Genomic DNA, 20,598 nt, shown 5'->3' on the forward strand with positions numbered 1-20,598 from the left:
AGAGACGCTCTCTGTTGGGAGCTCGTAATTTAAAGTCACTACCAAAACCAAGGGCCACTGCTCAGAGACAGCAGCTAAAGATGCCTCTCGCTGTCACAAAAGTGGCATCCTGGAGCAGGCAGGGGCCTGCGAGCCCACCCAGACCAGCTCACACAGTAGGGAGGTGGAAACAGACTCAGGGAAACTAAGTGATGTGTCAAGATTCAAGGCTGGAAACGGACAGTCCGGCTCTCTGAGGACAACCGGTTGCCTTTTTATCCCCGAAGCATCCTGTAGGGTCCGGATGGGTTACTGGGCATTGAGGGACAGAGAGCCAGCAGAACTCTCTCTTCGAATGACAGATCAGATTCCCAGAATCCTTCAGAAAAGGTCAAATCCCGAGAAGGTAAAGGACTGGTATTGCACATTACCAGTCAGGGGTCCATCCATCTGAGAAGAGCCACTAGCAGTGATAGAGAATCAGGGGGTTGTTAAAGGACTGACCTGCAGCACTGAATTACAGATGCTGGTAAGAGAGCCCCAGTTCAGCTGTTGCTTGTTCACCTGAAGTCCCTGGGCGGGTGGTCCGGAAAGAAGGCGGCAGTGCAGTCTGGGAGCGCGGGGACAGCTGGAGCCTGCAAGCCACTCGCGGGAACCCGCATCTGCCTCTTGCTGGCCGGACCCGCGCTGGCCTCTCCTCTAAGCCTTCGTCCTCCTGCTGCAGGTGACCTGAAGGAGAAGCTAGATTCATACCTGACCCCCCGATCTGGAAGAACCGGAGGCAGAGTTCTGTGGGGGCCGGAGGAGCCGAGAGCCCGGCCGCTGCGCCCACCAAAGGTGCAGTGGGTCTGCAAAAACGTGCACGAGGTGCAACAGGGCACGGCGTTCGGCGACCTTCAGCGAGTAAGCACGGCTACGGCTTTCCGTCTGCTTCCAAACTTGTGCAAATTTCTCTTGTGGCCACCCCCTACCTAACCAGAAATGAATAGGGAAGGGAATTCTGGAAAACAGTTCAGCTTCGCCAAGTTGACAACGTTGCCAAAACACCCCACACCACAAAGATCAACTGGAATTCTCTTAAAAAAAGAAAATACCGAATTTGCCTGTGGTACATAAGCCCCTATGTACTCAGGACCCAAATCGTTTTGTCTTTTTATGCATTTTTTTTTTTTTTTCCGGTAAACTCTACGCCCAACGTGGGGCTTGAGCTCACGACCCCGGGATCAAGAGTCACGTGCTGCACCGACTGGGCCAGCCAGGTGCCCTTGTCTAACTTCTTCGTAAGAAAACGAGTTGGATGGAGAGCTGGCTGGCTGAGAATTTTCTCCTGCCGTGTTAGGTCTGCCTTTCTGCCATGTTCAAAGCTCCATCCTCAGGAGGCTTAGTCTGTGTCTGCTTTTATTTGTTCTGCGCTTGTATTTGTAAATTGTACTAAGTGCGGTGATGGTAAGAGCACCTGACCCCTGAGCTGTTTTCAGAGCTCTTCGTTCTCTGAAAGCTGCAGGCACGGCCCTGCGTTCAGAGCTGGGTTCTGCACACGCCAGGAACGCAGAAAAAGACCATGAGGTGCGTGGCTTACAAACGCCACTTCCTGTAGGCCTCGGCAAAGGGAACAGAAGTATTCCTTGCACTCCTTTTTTTTTGCAAAAACCAATTTCTGCCAATTTGAAACTAACAAATAGTTAGAAGACCGTAATGAGCGCAGGGGGCACCGAGTCTAGTAGCTATAACAGGTATTAAAATGTATTGTGAAATTATATTAACACAGTATGAAAAAATGAAAAACAGCACGAAATGCTATTGGAAGATCAATGGATTAGAATGCAGTTCAGAACGAGATCCTCAATTATACGGAAATTCACTACATGATAGAAATCACTACATGATACACATGTGCATGTGTATTTGCCCATCAGAGGGAAGACACATTATTCATTAAATGTTGCCCTCCCGTTAACCTTAGCTATTAGTAGGTTTCTAAGAAACAGAATGTCTTTCTTGATTTGTACCCTCTAATAAATTGTTCTAGAAATGGTTTAAGACCCAGTAAACCTGACCATCAAAAGGCATTAGAAACACAAACTTCTTCCACCAGTACGGCCCAACAAAGTCCTCACTCCCCAGCACATGGCTTCCAAGTCCCCCACGACTCCCTCCGACCCCTTCATTGCCTCAGGCAGGACATCTCTACCCCATCTTCCTTCTGGGGAAGGAAGGGCATCGGCATTGGCATTGGGTCCCATGGAGGCGGAAATGCGATCTGAAGGTTGCCCTCTGGAAAAGCTGGATGCACCTTGACCTCTTTCCTTGGCCCATCTTGTCTTTCCAGCTCAGAGGAATGAACAATCTTGATACTTTTGGGATGTTCCTTAAAAATCCTAGAAGCGGTTTTTTTTCCTGTGTCTGAATTAAAAAAATTTTTTTTACTTAGCTTAGTTTGCTCATGTATCTTCTGTCATCCAGTTGTTTTATGTCCCACATTTTATTCTGGGTTCTAAGAACCTTACAAAATAGTATCTGATTAAAATCCTAGATTAGAGTCAGATCAAGTTTACCCAAGATACGCTAAATTAAGTGGGACCCATTTTAATCTTATAAATATACCAAAGGCTGTTGTTGACGTCTAAGAAACGCCTTGTAAAGGTTGAAGGAATAAAGGGAGCACGGGGTGCATGACAGGCTGGCCCCAGAGGCGTCCCCGTGTCCCCCAGCGCTTGGTCTCACTTGCCCGCCTCGCTCTGTTCCTACATTCCATTTCTTTGTGTCTTCAGTCTTTTCTTCCTTGGGGACATTTATGACGTGCTCTAAGAACTTTTGTGGTTACTCAGGTTCAGTTCCCAAACTCCCATAGAAATTCAGTAGCGTTCTAAGTTTTGTGTCTTCAGAAAAGAAGGGCGGGGACTACCCAGACATTTTTGTATTCGGGGCACAGCGTCAGACACATCGAGTGGGCTCAATAAATATCTGCTGTAGGCATGTCAAACCCCGACCACACCACAGGCTTTCCAGGCTAGTAAAATAAATGCCGGTTAAAGCCATGTTACAAAACTCGGAGCCTCGCCAGTGCTGATGTGATAAAAAGAATCCTAAACTACGTGTGCATCAAGGAAACCAGTCGCCGGGGGGAGGCGGACCTCGTGAGGATGCTGAGAGGAAGTGTTCAGTTTCCGATGACGACATGTGAGGGACACTGTAACCTAGTGCACCAACAAATACCCCCAGCGCAGGAAGAGGTGCCCCAGATAAAGACCCGACGTGATGTAAACAGGGCAGGAACAGTAACAACACCGAGACCTGGAGCAAATTAGTTCTTTATGTTTGCAGTTCAGACCCCGGAAAGGCTGCGGAGGAGAACCGCCTGAGGAGGAGAACGGCCTGAGGGCACTGAGGACACAGAGCTGCTTTGAACATTTCTCCCCTCCTCTCCATGTTTTCACTCCGCAAGCTAGACCTGACACTATGCGCTTCCAACTAAAAACACAACGAAACCCTAAACGAAATAAAAACAATTCCCAATGCAGAGTCCTGTAACAGATTCCTAATAATTCAAATGTTCCAGCTTCGGTTAGCACCGAGACTTGGTTTGGTTCGTTTTGCAAACAGAAAAAAAATGCCTCAAGGAAAGGGGTGGGGAGGGCAGCGTCAGACCTTCAGGGAGAACCGAAGCCTCCAACCGGGCTTCGAGATCCAGTCACATCAGGGCCCTCTGGTTCCAGCCATCCTCGCCCTCGGGGCTGTGCTGGGGTGGGGCCAGGCGGGGTCCCCACAGAACGACAGCCCAGCCCGGCAGGAGGGGGCGGGCAGGTCTACAGCCTGAGCTCTCGGTCGGGTTTCATGCTGAAGGGCTCCAGCCTCTCGCTCTCGGGCAGCATGCTGTTGAGCCGCTCCATCAGGGGCACGGTCTGGTCGATGCCCATCTGGATGCGGCGGAGGATGGCGGACATTTCATTGACCTTCTGGATCTGCTCCGCATATTTGGCGTATCTTTTCTGGCGCTCTTGCATGAAGCTAAAGAGAGTTTCTACGGACAAATCCATCTGCGGAGGGAGAGAAGTGCAATACGTTAAACCCAGTTGAACCAAATCCTCCCGAGAGGATCGGGGTCCAGCGTGAGCCCCACAGGTCAGGAGGCGGCGCTGGGGGGATTTAAAACCCCTCCTGATGAAGCTTGACGACCGCTGCCCTGCAGTCACTCCTGGACGGGGACAAAGGGATGATGGTTTCTGGCTCTGTGGTGGGCACGTGAGCCTCTTATACCTTGTGGAGACCCTCAGATTTCTCTCTCTCTACATAAAGGCCAGGGTTTGAATGTGGCTCTGCCGCTGGAGGTGATGATACTTCTGTCCCAGGGCCCGTATCTGCAAAAAAACAGGGAACGGATTCCCAAGATGCAGGGTTGCCGCAAGGATGAAATGAGAGAGCGCACCCAGCACGGGACTATCGGGGTTCAGGGGTGCCTCCAAACGCATTCCTCAGCCCTCCCTCTCTTCCTTGCACAGGGGCAGGTGTGGCTTTCCCTGACGAGCAAGGCTCACGACCGGACCGCAGGCCACAATGCCACGAGGCAGACTGCTTCATGCCCCACTCCCACCCCTCCCCACCACCAGTGGGACGACGGTTAGGCTCTGGGCAACCATTTTGTGACTATTTTCTTCCCCTGGTGAAGTTCTTTGGAACCTATTATCTGGATAAAAGTGGGGGAGGGAACCTCCGGGATGTCAGGTGCCTGTATCCACCTCCTCCTGTGTAGGGAAGAAACAGCCAAACTACTAAGACTCCAAGTTCTACCCTTAAATTAAGTTCAAAGGCTACTTCTGCCCTTCGTTTTCGTCTATTCCAGGAACATGCCCCTTCCCAGCCCCCCAGCCTCATGCAAAGTACTGGCATCTACTACACGTGACCAGAGCCTCTGGAAATGGTGTGATAAAAACCCAAACAAACAAGCAGACACAGAGGAGACCAACGCCAGCCCCAAGAAAAAACAACCATTTTTTAGACTCTCTGTGTGTGTGTGTGTGTGTGTGTGTGTGTGTGGAGGTGGGGAGGAGATGGAGAAGGGATGGTGAGTAAGGGGGTGTTAGAAGAACTTAGTGCTTGTTTTTTCTATGTTGGTTCTTTCCTCACTTGTTTTGAAATGCCCAGAGGACCAAAAACAAAACAAACAAACAAACAAAAAAAAAACCCACCACCACAACAAAAACCCAGCTAGCGGGAGAGGAAGGAGGGAGGGAGGGAGAGACAAAACATCAACCTCCCAATACTGTGGAAACAATTTCTACCTTCAGGTGGTTCTCTGCAACCCTGTTCGGTCATTTAGCACTTTGAAGGTAGTGGGCCAGTAAATTACAAGGTCTGTAAGAGTCAACCGTGGGCCTTTTCAGGATGGTAGTTCAATCTGGCACCTAGAAACACTCCGCCTTCCAACAGACACCGGGCAACATGGGAGCTTGCCGAAATCCTCATGAGAACCAGCCCCACTCACCGAACTGCCCGCTCCGGCATTCAGAACCATCGTGCGTTTTTACATTTCACTTGGCAGTGGTGTTCCCGCCCTCAACAGCCCCAACTCTACCAGACCAGGCACCCGGGAGGTTTATCTGAAATGGCCTCCGAGACTGTAACTTATCATGTCTTAGGCCCCTGGCAATCAACCACTTCCCCCATGCGTTACACCTGATCAGACGGTGGCATTTGTTCAAATGACATATACTCGCCTACACATTTCCTCATCCGACTGGGGCCCATGTCTGATGTATCCAAAGCCATTCCATGTTTAATGCCTCAGTGCAAGCATGCTGTTTATACAGGCTGACAGTATGTCTCTCGCGTCAATTCCATGACAGTCCATGGAAGAAAAAAAACCACAGAAGAGGAAATTTGAGACTGAGCGACCCGCAAGGTCTCACTGTGATGGAACCAAAACCAGAACGCAGATCTCCTCAGTCTAGCGTCTTCCTTTCACCCACGCTGTCTACGCAAGACAGCGTGCCATGACTTGTGCATAAGATCCTAACTGGTGCGTGGCATGGCATTAGAGAACATGATGGAGGCGTTACTGCCTTTAAATCCTTTCCCACTCTTTCTGACCGCTGCAAGGCAAGTCTCACGTTGGTGAAAGTAAGACTTTAATACCTGGAAAAGTGTAACAGAACTGGTGATACCTGTTTCTCATGTCCCTGTCCTTTGCCCTCCGGAGGCAACAATGTTGCTGATCCCTAATCCCTACCTTTGTGGGCACCCGTGAACCTCCGGTACAGACTCATTCCAGCACATCTGACCAGACTTTAGGTTGGAAGTCAGTATCTAATGCAATTCCACACCTTACCATTTTGACAATCTGGAACGTATCCTTATTCACCTTTCCTCTATTTTTGGGCAGAGATTCTAATAAGGAAGCATATATATAATGCATATAATCAACAGACATTCTTGAGTATGACAGAGTGCCATACAGCATGCGATGTCCTAAAGATATAGACACTGAGAACCAAACTACTGACACCAAAGGTTATTGTGCACACTAACATGACTCTTCTTTTGTACTATCTTTATTAACATAACTTTGCCATTCCAGAAAATCCATTTCAGTAAAAAAAAAAAAAAAACCTACTCGAGTCTCCAATAAACAGAGAATGGCTGTTTATTTTCCACAGCTCTTGCCTCAAAACCCATGCCTTGCTGTGACCCATGACTAAGTTCTAGTCAGTGGTATGTATGTGTGGAAGCCTCTTATGGCAGCTTCTGGGTATCTTCCTTAAAACTTAGCTGGCACATACTCTTTGCTCCTCCCTCTTTAGCCTTTCCTTCACTCTGCTCCTGCTGGAATGCAGATGCAGTCGCCTTGGACCATGAGAATAAGTAAGGTCACGTCCTAGGGTTGGTAGAGCAGTGACTTAGAAGTTTCGCCCTGTGAGGACTGTGTGGATGAGAACAGTCCCAGCCCTGGGAAAGAAGAAATGTCCATTCTGTGTCACTCACGGTAATTTTGGATCTCTGTAACACCAATTTAACTTAACTTATACCGACAGAAATGAACGAGGTGAACTCCCTACCCTCAAGGGACTCACTGTTTACTCTTACATTCATACCTCAAATGCTGCCCTACACATGCATGGACTGTCTCTGATGGTGGTACATTTCAAAGGACAGGTGAAAAAAGAAGGTGAAATTATTTGTGGGCATAACTTCAGGCTTTACTAAGGCATTAGTTATCTGTACAATATGCTCAACCTTGTTCCAAATACCTTATTTGGATTATCTGCCCACCTGGTCAGTCCACTGCCAGAAACATCCCAAGTATTAGCAAATCAAACCCAGAAATATATAAAAAGGATAACACATCATAACCAAGTGAAGTTTATCTCAAGGATATAAGCTTTTTCAGCATCTGAAAGCAAAGTAATTTGCCATTTCAACAGAAGAAAGGTTAAAAACTATATGACATGTCAGTAAATGCAGAAAAAGCATTTGACAAATTCAATTATGAAAAGTTTCACTAACTTGAAACAGAAAGAAACTTTCTCAACTTGATAAAGGGCATCTATGAAAAACCTAAGGTTAATATCACAGTGGTAAAGGATACTTTTCTCTCTACAATCAGAAAGAAGGCAAGGATGTCCACTCTCATCACTTCTACTCAACACTGAACAGTCTTAGCCAGTGCAATAAGTCAATAAAAGGAAATAAGAGGCATGGGAATACGTAAAGGGTCTTAATCTTTAGATGACATGATAGTGTACTTAGAAAAATCTTAAGGAATCTACCAAAAACTAATAAAACTAACAAGTGAGTTTAGCATGGTTGCAAGATACATGGCCAATATACAAAAATCGATTGTATTTCTGTATACTTGCAATGAACTGGACAATAAAATTTAAAAACAGTATTTACAATTGCAGCAGCAACATTACACAAGGAAAAATTCAACAAAATATCTACAAGACCTGTACACTGATAATACAAAACTCTGCTGTGAAAAATTAAAGAAATCTCAAAAAATAGACAAGTATACCATGTTCATGGATTGGAAGGTTCAAGATCATTAAGATGTCAGTTCCTGCCAAATTGATCTATAGAATCAATTGCAATCTGAATCAAAATTCTAGAAGGGATTTTTTTGGTAGGGATTTGATAAGCTGATTCTAAGTATACAAAATGGCCAAAAGATTTTTGAAAAAAAAAAAACCCTAAGTTTGAAGACTTACAGTACTTGATTGCAAGACTTAGTATAAAGCTACAATAATCAGGATGGTGTGATATTAGCATAGAGACAGAGCAATGAAACTGAACAAGGAATACAGAAATAGATCTAAACATATGTGGTTGATTGATTTTTTGTTTTAACAGTTTCCAAGGTAATTCAGTGGGGAAAGTAAAGTTTTTCAATAATTTGTCCTAGAACAACATGATATCTACATGGAAAGAAAACTAAATCTGGACCGCTACACTTTACCCCATACACAAAAGTTAACATGAAATAGATCACAGACCTAAAACACAGTAGCTAAATCTATAAAACTTCTACAAAGAAAACAGGAGAGGGGCACCTGGGTGGCTCATTCGGTTAAACGTCCAACTTCAGCTCAGGTCATGATTTTGCAGTCTATGAGTTCAAGCCCTGCATTGGGCTCTCTGTGCTGACAACTCAGAGGCTGGAGCCTGCTTCGGATTCTGCGTCTCCCTCTCTCTCTGCCCCTTACCTGCTCACGCCTCTGTCTCTCTCTCTTTCTCTCAAAGGTAAATAAACATAAATAAAAAATGAATAAATAAAAGAGGAGAAAAGCCTTTGCTGTCTTGGGATAAGCAAAGGTTTCTTTTATAGGTCCAAAAAGCACTAATCATAAAAGGAAAAAAAAAAGGTTAAACTAATCTTCATCAAAAGTTAAAATTTTCTTAGAAAGACACCACTAAGAAAATGAAAAAGCAAGCCAGAGACTAAGAGAAAATATTTACACTACACATATCTGATAATAGACCTATCTAGGGTATATAAAGAACTCCTACAGGGGCGCCTGGGTGGCGCAGTCGGTTAAGCGTCCGACTTCAGCCAGGTCACGATCTCGCGGTCCGTGAGTTCGAGCCCCGCGTCAGGCTCTGGGCTGATGGCTCAGAGCCTGGAGCCTGTTTCCGATTCTGTGTCTCCCTCTCTCTCTGACCCTTCCCCGTTCATGCTCTGTCTCTCTCTGTCCCAAAAATAAATAAACGTTGAAAAAAATAAATTAAAAAAAAAAATAATAAAGAACTCCTACAATGTAATATTAAGAAAAAATTCAAATATGGGATCCTTCCAAGAATATTACCCTGGGGCTTCTGTCTCACTAAAACACTGACTGAATTTCTAAGGGGAAAAAAAGAATCAGCTTTTAACATCTTCAAAAGGAGAATTAAGACCTCTTCCAGGAAAGTAAGCCTCCAACTGATCAGCTGAACATCAACTGAATTTATTAAAAAGAAAGGTAAGGGAGAGGGGGCCAGGGAAGAATCCTCCAGGAGATCATCTGGAAATGGGATCAGATCAGGGGAAAGAAAGGGGGTGCCTCGCTGGTTCAGCTGGTACAGCATGTGACTCTTGATCCGGGGTAGTGAGTTTGAGCCCCACACTGGGTACAGAGATTACTTAAAAATCTTAAAAAAGAAAAAAGAAAAGAAAGAAAGAAAAACCAAAAAGGAGAAAGAGGAGTAGCTAGATGTTAACCAAACAGTTGTCTCAACAGAAGAACTCCCTTACAAAGCTCTGACGTAGTGTGGAAGGAAAAACACTCTAGTCAGTTCTGAAATCACTCTGAGAACTCTGGAGGCTTATGGCTCGTGACCAAGATTATCCTAAACCCCACCCCTTGTCTACATAGTTACTGCTGTCAAGTGAGAAGTGGCTATTCGTGAGGCTGCACAGCTAACCTCAGGGAGACCTGTTTCACGGAAGCTCCTGTCTTGACTGAGTTAGGGTGGCAAAACAGGTCTCAGTTGCTTTCAGACCCACTGGCTTAAATTCTCAGTAGTTCCCTTCCTAAGGTTTAGCCAGAGCTTTTACCTCAGGTATGAAGTGACCATTCAGATACTGCAATTGACCTAAGTGGACATCTGAAGGCATTCCTAAGCTCAAAGTGAGTGACTGAGTCACTCTGTGAGGAGCGGCCTTCGATGGAAGCAACACATTAAAAAAAAAAAAAAAAATTAATGTGAGGCTGAGTAATCATTCCCGATTTACAACCAACTATATACAGCATAGAGATAAACACAGTGGTGTCAGAACTGGGTCAAAATCTTGGTTCCGCATGTGATTCGTTATCTTCGTGACTTTTTTTAAAGTAAGCTCCCTGACCACCATGGGGCTTGAACTCACCACCCTGAGACCCAGAGTCACAGGCTCTACCTGAGCCAGCCAGGCCCCCCCTCTGAACCAGTCACTTAACCTCTTTGTGACTCTGAACCAGTCCCTTAACCTCTTTGAGCCTCAGCTTCTTCACCTTTAGACTGGGCATAATGATAGTCCCAATTTCAGAAGGCTGATGTGAGGACTCATGAGGTCACATGTACAAAATGCGTGTAAGAGCCCCGAGAAAAACAAGAGTGCCACAAATTGTAACATATATGTGAACTGAAATACAAACTACGTCTAGAGACCCCTTTTACATGACGAATGGAAAATGAAGTAAATTTAGTAAATCGGGGCAGGAAAAAAATGACATTTTGAGGTATCCAAATAGACACAATATATCTTTTTTGTAAAGGCGGGAGAGTTTATTGTTATGGCTCATGTCTGTTACACTAACTATCCTCAAGGCTTACACAGTCACCCAGATGACAATTTACCATTGTGTTTTTCGCTGACATGTGTCATTTTTGTTCCAAACTTTTGTTACTGAAAGTCTTACAACAGAGTCACATTCCTCATCTCAGTTTCCTGACAGAAACACTTCATACTCTATAACGGCTAAAATCATTATTTACCTACAAGCCCTTCCATGTGCTTTTGATTTACATGTTCAGCCGTGAGAATGAGTAACTCCTACCACTCTTTGGTGCCACCCAACATGGTAAATTAAAAATATACAGGTGTACATGCATGCATATATATTTTTTCAAAAAAATTTTTGAAAGCAAGCAGAAGAGCTCTGATAAATGACACCTTCTCCAACAGGAGTCCATAGCTTCAAAAATGTTGTTACAGATAATTTCCTGATAGGGGTGCCTGGATGGCTCAGTTGGTAGAGCGTCAGACTCTTTTTTTTTTTTCCAACGTTTATTTATTTTTGGGACAGAGAGAGACAGAGCATGAACGGGGGAGGGGCAGAGAGAGAGGGAGACACAGAATCGGAAACAGGCTCCAGGCTCTGAGCCATCAGCCCAGAGCCTGACGCGGGGCTCGAACTCACAGACCGCGAGATCGTGACCTGGCTGAAGTCGGACGCTTAACCGACTGCGCCACCCAGGCGCCCCGAGCGTCAGACTCTTAATCTTGTGTTGTGGGTTCGAGCCCAATACTGGGTGTAGAGATTACTTAAAAACAAAGTCTTTAAAACATTTTTTTTTTCTGACAAAATAAGCTTTGATGCTGGTTTGGCACAGGCGGGTCATCCTATGGAAGATATCTAAATGCTTGATGTAACTTCTTTTTCAAAGTAAAGGTGATCTTTTCGAAGTACGCACTACAAAGGTCTACAGTTTTAAGTTAGAACACTATATAATACAATAAGCTCACAACGATCCTGTACACTTGCTAAATTCTAAAACCTTAATTGTAGATATGTACAAGATGGTCAAAAGTAGCTTAAAACTAACTTCTTCACAGGTGAAAAGAAAAATGAGTAGGTAAATTGTGTACCACAGTTAAAAAAAATTCAAGTTTAGGGGCGCCTGGGTGGCGCAGTCGGTTAAGCGTCCGACTTCAGCCAGGTCACGATCTCGCGGTCTGCGAGTTCGAGCCCCGCGTCAGGCTCTGGGCTGATGGCTCAGAGCCTGGAGCCTGTTTCCGATTCTGTGTCTCCCTCTCTCTCTGCTCCTCCCCCGTTCATGCTCTGTCTCTCTCTGTCCCAAAAATAAATAAATGTTGAAAAAAAAATTAAAAAAAAAAAAAAAATTCAAGTTTATATGATCAATAGACTCTTGCTTTTCCTATCCCTTACTTAAGTTTCAAAAAAATGTTAAAAGGTCTGCTTAAGAACTCAGATGAGATTACATTTAAAAAAAAGTTACTTTAAAAAAGTTACATTACTTTAAAAGTAATGTTCAGCTTTTAATGTCATAATGTCTCTCAGTTAACTTAAGCCTCAAGGTCAATTTTTGTTTGGTCTTAATAAATAGTTCACTTTCTTTGCACCCATTCTACATTTAAGTTCCTGTTTCCCAAGGAGGCCAATTTAGGAATGGGGGGGGGGGTGGGAAGCAGAGGCCATGAAGGGCTGAGGCCATAAGCAAGGGCTGTCTGCCCTTCTTCTCACATTCCACATCCAGCCCTGGCTTTGTTCTTCCTTTGGACAGACATCCTTCTTTGCAACTGCTTCCGTGTTTTTACATAAAGGCCCACACTTTCACGTTTCTAAATGTCAGAACTACCAATTCTCCTGATGAGAGAGCATTAGCATAGCTATATAAACTAGTACTGTTCCAAGGGCAAAATCTGCTGCTGCCAATTCATTTCTCCAAAGAAGATGTACAAATGGCCAATAAGTACATGAAAAGATGTTCAACATCATTCATCACTAGAGAGCTGAAAATCGAAACCACAAACAGATACCACTTTCTACTCAATAGGATGGCTAAAATACAATGGCAGGCAATAGTGAGGAGGTGGAAAAACTAAAATCCTTGTGCACTGCTACTGGGAACAGAAAATGGTGCACTGCTTCAAAACCAGTTTGGCAGTTTCCCCCAAAGTTAAATACAGAAGCGCCACATAATCCAGCAATTTCACTCCTAGGTATTATACCCAAGAGAACTAAAACGTAGGTGCACGCAAAAACGTGTACACAAGTGTTCATGGCAACATTACTCATAAAGTAGCCGAGAAGCAGAAACAACCCAAATGTCCATCAATGGATGAATGGATAAACGAAATGTACATCCTTACACTAAAATATTATTGGCCATAAAAAGGCATGCAATACACTGAGCTAAGCTACAACAGAGATGAGCCTTGAAAACATGATGCTAAGTGAAAGAAGCCAGGCACAAAAGGCCACATGTTATATGATTCTGTGTATGTGAAATGCCCAGAAGAGGTGAGTCATAAAGACAAAGTAGATTAGGGGTTGCCTGGAAATCGGCGAATGGGGGATGGGGAGCGACTGCTAACTTACACGGGGTTTCTTTTTATGGTGATGAAAATATTCTGGAAATTAGTGGTTTTAGAGGAATAACTTTGTGAATATACTAAAAACCACTGAACGGTACACTGTCAGAGTGAGAGGTACCTCTAAATCGAGTTCTCACCAATTTCATGAAAAGTTCCTTGCGTGTTTTTTTTTTTTTCAGTTCTTTTATGTTTGCATTTATTTACTTTTTTTTTTTTCTTTTTAACTGACCCCATAATGACCGCATTCTTCATCTCACTCCTGACTGGAGGCACCTTCTTTTTTTCACATTTTTACTTAAATTCCAGCTAGTTAACATACAGTGTAATATTAGTTTCAGGTGTACAATATAGTGATTCAACACTCTCATGCAACACCCAGTGCTCATCACAAGTGCACTCCTTAATCCCCATCGCCTATTTCAACCATGCCCCCACCCATCTCCCCTCCTGTAATCATCAGTTTCTTCTACAGTGAAGAGTCTGTTTCTTGGTTTGCCTTTTTTCCCCCATGCTCATTTTTGTTTCTTAAATTCTACATATGAGTGAAATCATATGGTGTTTGTCTTTCTCTGACTTATTTCGCTTAGCATAATACTCTCCAGTTCCAACCATGTTGTTGCAAATGGCAAGATTTCATTCTATTTTGTGGCCAAGTAATATTCCATTATACATGTACGTACACACACACACACACACACACACACACACACACACCCCTCATCTTCTTTATCCATTCATCAGTCTATGGACAGTTGGGCTATTTTTCGTAATTTGGCTGTTGTAGATAATGCTGCTATAAACATTGGGGTGTATGTATCTCTTTGAATTAGTATTTTTATATTCTTTGGGTAAATACCTAGCAGTGTGGTTGCTAGATCATAGGACAGCTCTATTTTTAGCTTTTTGAGCAACCTCCATACTGTTTTCCAGAGTGGCTGCACCGGTTTGCATTCCCACCAAGACCAGAGGTACCTTCTTCTTAAGATTGTTCTTCTTGGGGGGTGCCTGGGTGGCTCAGTCAGCTAAGTGTCCGACTTAGGCTCATGATCTCGTGGTCCGTGGGTTCAAGCCCCGTGTTGGGTTCTGTGCTGACAGCTTAGAGCCTGGAGCCTGCTTCAGATTCTGTGTCTCCCTCTCTCTCTCTGCCCCTCCCCTGCTCGCGCGCTCTCTCTCTCTCTCTCAGAAATAAACATTAAAAAAATTAAAAAAAAAAAAAAAGATTGTTCTTTTTGGGGCACTTGGGTGGCTCAGTCAGTTGAGTGTCTGATTCTTGATTTCAGCTCAGGTCATGATCCCAGGGTTGTGGGATTGAGCCCTGCATCAGGCTCTGTGCTGAATGTGCAGTCTGCTTAAGACTCTTTCTCTCTGTCCCACTACCCTTCTCTCCCACTCTCTCTCAAAAAAAAAAAAAAAAAAAAAAAAAGTGTTCTGCTCTCAGAACCTTGTGCTTGGGCTTAGGTGCTCTGGCTTTCACACATCAGTTACCACCTGACTTTGTCTTTGACTCACATGACTGACTGTCTCCACTTCAGAGAGTCAAGTGCCCCTTCCACCAAAGTCTGGCATGTTCTGGCTGACCCTCCACCTTCTATCCCTACCACATGTTCACCACCATTTGACCCCTGCTGGAGATTCGGACAGATTATGAAGGTTACGGGTATGCTGGGGTGTGACAAAAACCTTTCTGGGTCAACTCTGTGTTTTCTGGGTTTCTGAACCTCCTTCAGATCACCATTCCCACAGAGGATTTGGGAGTTCTCTGTGGCAATCTTCTCTAGGATGCCTGTCTCTTGCACAATGGACACACGATGGGAAGATGTTTTCATTAATTACATCAGTGGCAACAATTACCACAAGTTGGACCCTTTGAAGTGATCCTATTTTTTTTTTTTTTAAGTTTAGTTATTATTGAGAGACAGGGAGACACAGAGCTTGAGCAGGGGAGGGGCAGAGACAGGGGGAGACACAGACTCCGAAGCCGGCTCCAGGCTCTGAGCTGTCAGCACAGAGCCCGACGCGGGGCTCGAACCCACAAACCATGAGAGCATGACCTGAGCCGAAGTCGGATGCTTAACCGACTGAGCCACCCAGGCACCCCAAAGTGATCCTATTTCCGAAGACAGTAGTTTGTAATAGTTTACAGCTTATAAAAGTAAACTTTTGCCATTTATTCTCATACCATACCTCTGATCTGTAAATCAGACAAGAAGGGGAACTCCTCTCTGGAAAGTCTCTGTCTACAGGGTCTACCAAAAACAAAAACTGAAATCCACAGTAGTGGGACTATTTCTTTTGGTAATCTATGTGCATATGAGGATGAGTAGGGAGGTAGAACACAGTATACAATATTCCGTGATGCCCTGGTTGTTTTAATTAATGTAATAAAATAATGTATAACAGTGACAACCACCACCCCTTAAGGATCTATTAAATGTTGGGCATTGCACTACGTGCTACGCACATTATCTTTGTTCCTCACAAAAGTCCCATGGGGAAAATGTCACTCTCCTACTTAGAGGTGTGGAACTGGGGACTCAGATCACAAAATGTGCCTGGGGTCACAGGGCCAGAACTAGCAGTGAAGCTAGACTTTAAACCCACGCTCTTCCACCTAATCTCTGCCCATCTTTTCGACACAGCTAATTAATTTGAACGTCATTTCAATTAAATACATGCCATGTTGAACAACGTGTTCAATACTTTTTTTTTTGAAATCCTTAACAGATGCATTTAAATGGCAACTTTTGACAGTTTTCAAGCGAGTGAAAGAACACTTTTGTTTCTAATTTAACCACCATGATTTTTTTTAAGAGCCAAAATAACAAATTACCAGATATAGCATGGATATTTACAAAACAAAAACTGAGAGGAGACCAAAAGGAATGAACTTTGTCAGCAGATAAGCTGTAATGACATTTTCACTGGCAAAGTCTGTTTGTACACTTTGGACTCTGACGTTTCACTTGTACCAGCATTTCACAATCCCTGACCTCACCAGGGGGGCTTTAACACAGAATGTTCCGGCTGCAAGGGTCCTGGGAGATCAGTCCCACTCCCTGGCTTTATAGATGGAGACTACTGCACAGGGCTTGAGCAGTCCCATGCGGCTGGTACCACCAGAGCCAGGGCTGGGCTCCAGATCTCCCGGTCACCATCAACGGTCCCAAGGAACGAAGGTTGGCCTGTGACATTTCCTTCTCCACAGTTAGTCCTACCTTGTCAAAAATGAATTAAACTGTGTGAAAACTGTGACCTGCGTTTTTTTCGGTCCATAAGAAACCCCCAAATCTGCTGCTAATGAATGTCAAAGTCAAACCAAACATCTCCAAATCCATTAGGAATAGGAACCTGCTCAGGTGGGTCTACATCTGCAATTAGGAGGATATCAGGCCAAAGTGTGCGCAGTTTCTACTTCCTTCTGGAATTACATAAACCTTCCCCGGTCCTTGTTAGTCTGCCATTTCCTGTTGCGAAAGGAACAAACAATGGGCAGACTGTCACTGATGTTTTCATTAAGTATACCACAGGCTGAATGGCATCGATTACCACGTAATGGACATTTTGAAGTGACCCTGTTTCCTTTTTTCAAACAAGGTATCTAAATGTCTCCTTAAAGAAACACATTTTATTTGGGTCTTCAGGAGAATTAAGACACATCAGGACCTCAGGAATTTGAATGGCATCACTTTGTTCCAGTAGTTATTTCTGACTTGCCCAACTTCCCCACGTGCCTTCTTTCCCTCTGTGTTATGTTTAGGTGGGAAGGTAGGAGAGAGCTCTCAGAACCTTTAAGCAGTTCCCCAAGCTAAATATGTGGCCGTTGGGCAGATGACCCCCTTCCTCCCCATGCCCCAGAGAAGGGCTAGGGAGTGCCTCTGAAAGGCAGCAAGTGAAGAAAAAAGATCTGGGCAAAAAGAAAAGTTCTCGGCAAAACTCCCACTCCTCCCTCCCCTTTGGGAGAGCCTTCCCCGCACTCTCTGCAAGACAGTAGTTCAGGGCACACACACGCCTATAATCTCTGCCTCCTTGGTCAGTCTCTGTTCCAGAGAGTCTACTCTCGGGCCTCCCTGACTATACCTCTCTCTCCCTGTCCACCTTCATCACTCCTCATCCCCCACCGGACTGGTTTAAAGGCCCTTTTCTCAAAAATGATGGGTGGAGAGCGTGGAAAGTTAGCCTCGGTGAAGGCAGAGGAAATGTGGGGTCTTCAGGGTTATTTTTTTAAGTGTGGCTGCATCCTATCAGAACTGTTCTGAAATCTAAAAGTGGATCCTGAAACTATGAAGGGAATATTGTAAAGAAACACTGGGTCCAGGAAAGCGTGTGAGCATCGCACACAAGCGACGAGAGGAGGCGGGACGTAGAAGGCCTTGGGACAAAGAACTGAAGGGAAAGAAGCAGGAAAGCACGGGCTCGGGCGTCCTGGGTGTGGGTCTGAGTCCCAGCCCCGCCACCCCACAGCTGGGGAGCGCTGAACGGTTTACCTTTCAGGCCTTCCAGCCTCAGTTTCTTCTTCTGTCAGACACAGACGACAGTGCATGTAAAATGCCTATCCCAGACCCAGCATGTGGTACACAAGTAGAAAACGACAGCTGTATCATTATGACTCTTGTCACTATGAGGTACTAAGGGAGAATCTGGAGAAGCTGTGCAGGTAGATGGGGCAGCTGGCTGGTGAAGAGAATCTGGGGGCCGTGTCACTAGCCTGGACTCCCTTTCCCAACGTCCAGAACTAAAGGGGAATAAAAGTCTGTATGACCTGGGTGACAGATTCAATAGTTTAAAACCTGAGCTAAGAGGACTAAAACAATTGGACCGTGTGCTCCATAATTCCCTCATTTCTGCACCCAATTGTGCATGAACACAATCCCTCTTTTGATTCAGAGTGGAGAACTGACCTTAGTGGTGGTGTGGAGGTCAATGTTTTACAGTCGAAATTCTCTACCCTGTGCCTGAAGAAAGGATGCGAGAATACTAACATCACAAAGTGTCATATCTCAGTGGACGCCACGGTGTGCAGTCCTAAGCACCATGCTGGATGACCTCGCCGCACACGTGAGGGCCTGATCCGGAGACCGGAGGCCGAGATCATCACCTGTGCAGAGGCTGAGGTGACAACTCAACTTAATGCACACATTCATCTGGCAAACACTTCTGAGCATGGCGGGGGGGAGTGGGGGGGAGACACGAGGCAGGAGATCCTTCCTGACCACAGGAAACCAGGAATGCATTACATACAGGCTGTTGGCATATACTGACAGGTCTAAAGGATCCGCCAGGCAGAGACGGGGAGCACATTCTAGCAGGAGGGAAGACCAGAGGAGACATGGAGCAGGAGTAGAGACCAGGGAGCAGTCTGAATTTCGTGGACTTGGGAGAACAGCCATGACCACTACAAGCTGGAAAGACAGATGAGCGACTGTTTACTGAAAGACTCCAGGTTTTGGCTAGAATGAAGAGAGAACGGCTGAGGTGCCTTAGGATTAGGAAGAAACCATTACTAGGCTATGCTGTCATTGTGCCACTAATACTCATACTTCTACAGAATAGCATCACTTCCCTCCTTGGTCTTGCCGCATTTGAGATAAATGTCTTTTACTCCCTAAAATAATCCTTTCATGGACACAGCTGCCTGTAGTCCTGCAGACTTCCTTCACGTTCATTATCCCACTTGCTCTAGGCCTACAGGCTGTCACCTTAACTTTCTGCCTGAGCAATTTCTAGTAATGGTTTGATGTGATCCTTGACAAGTAGTAAGCCCTCTACTCAGGTGTAGGATGAACTGCGGACTGAGGCCAGGATGGCTTCTAAAGGTTTACGATATTAAAATACAGTTTGTCAACAGGGGCAGAAACAAGTTAACTGTTGCCTCAAGTTCTAGGAACACACCAGAAAAAAATCCTTTGGGAATTCTTGAGATCTGAAAAATCTAGTGAGATTTTTTTAAAGGAGTATGGGTCTGCAAGTGTTCTCCCAACTAACAACAGAGAGAGCAAAGAAGTCTGCAGTTCAGAACATCCAGATAAGGATGACAATGAGCAGATTGTTAATAAGGAAAAGAATCTGGCGTATTGTAATTGTCATTGGTCAAAAAATTGGATAAATCGTAGGTATCGACAAAGTGTTAAGGAAAAGTCTCCTGGCTCACTCTGTACTAGCCAGGAGATCTTTGTATTACAAATTCCTTCATAGAAAGGCTTTTCTGGCCCACCCCATCTATAATTTCCATCTCACTGATATTTCAAATCCTGTTCCTTGCTTTGTATTTTCATTCTTTTCTTACATGCTATATATTTTATTTTACCTTGTTTATTGTCTGTTTCTCCAGATATGTAAGGTCTGTTTTGTTCAGCGATATATCCTCAACCTAGATACAGCCTCCCACTTTGAACAGAGCCTGGCACAGAGCTGAATGAGTTCATAAATTAAGTAGACATGTAAAGGCATATGCATACAAAGTTCTGAAAGGCATATTCTTATCTCGGTGAGTCAAAATTCTACAGCCAGGGAGACTGAACCCCAATAAGGCTAACATATTGTGAGAAAAAAAGAACATAGGTATTCCAAGCTGGGGGGAAAAATGCATGTTCGAGATGGACATTTGTAAAATACAGAAAACAGAATGAAGCAGGCTAAAAACAAATACCACCAATCATCTCATCATTAAAGGGTAACCACAGTTAATTGTCATGTTTCCTTCAAATCTTTTTTCTTAAAGGATATTTAACATAGTTGAAATCATATTGATAGTATAATGCCATGTTCTGGTTTTTTCACTTAATGTTAAAAGCTTAAGTGTTTTCATAGTATCACTTGCCTTTCATTGATGGACTTAAGTCAAGTGAAATTTATCACGAAATGTGCCCTTCTGAATCTCAATGTTGGGCTACAGATACATTTTAGGAATATAAGCTGAAAGATGATACAGATATTCAAAGTGTAGCTCAAAACTTAATACAGCCCTGGGCATGCATATGGACTACATTTCCCAGCCTCCTTTGGAGTTAGCTGGGGCCATGTGATTGAGTTCTAGCCAAAGTGATGTGTGACACTTATGGTTTGGTCCACAGAATCTCCTATCTGTGCTATTCCATTCTCTTTCCTCTTTTGCCAACCAGGTGCTACCAGGATGTGGTCTTTGGGTAGGGCAGAGACACAGATGACAGGAGCCTGAATCCCTGAAGTCAAGGGAGGAGAGTCACTTGCTAACATCCAGAAACATCCACCCTGAACACGAGCAAGAAATAAACTTCTGTTGCATTTGAGCCATTACACGCTTCTTAGTCTATTTATAGCTTCAGTCTAGCCTACTGTAATACAACTCC

At 44.5% G+C, this 20,598-nt stretch overlaps 1 protein-coding gene across 2 annotated transcripts in view; it reads right to left on the reverse strand.

Moving 5' to 3' along the window:
- Positions 1 to 3,273: 3,273 nt before the first annotated feature.
- The window catches only part of BORCS5 (BLOC-1 related complex subunit 5), a 98,669-nt gene continuing 81,344 nt past the window's right edge, over positions 3,274 to 20,598 (reverse strand). For both annotated transcript variants that reach the window (XM_040488898.1, XM_040488897.1), the window contains exon 4: positions 3,274 to 4,016. In XM_040488898.1, the coding sequence (XP_040344832.1) occupies positions 3,786 to 4,016 (231 nt within the window). In that variant the 3' untranslated portion in view covers positions 3,274 to 3,785. The remainder of the gene's footprint in view (positions 4,017 to 20,598) is intronic.

Source organism: Herpailurus yagouaroundi, unplaced genomic scaffold, assembly GCF_014898765.1.
Source record: "Herpailurus yagouaroundi ecotype Mexico unplaced genomic scaffold, PumYag 166, whole genome shotgun sequence".
Lineage (NCBI taxonomy): Eukaryota > Metazoa > Chordata > Mammalia > Carnivora > Felidae > Herpailurus > Herpailurus yagouaroundi.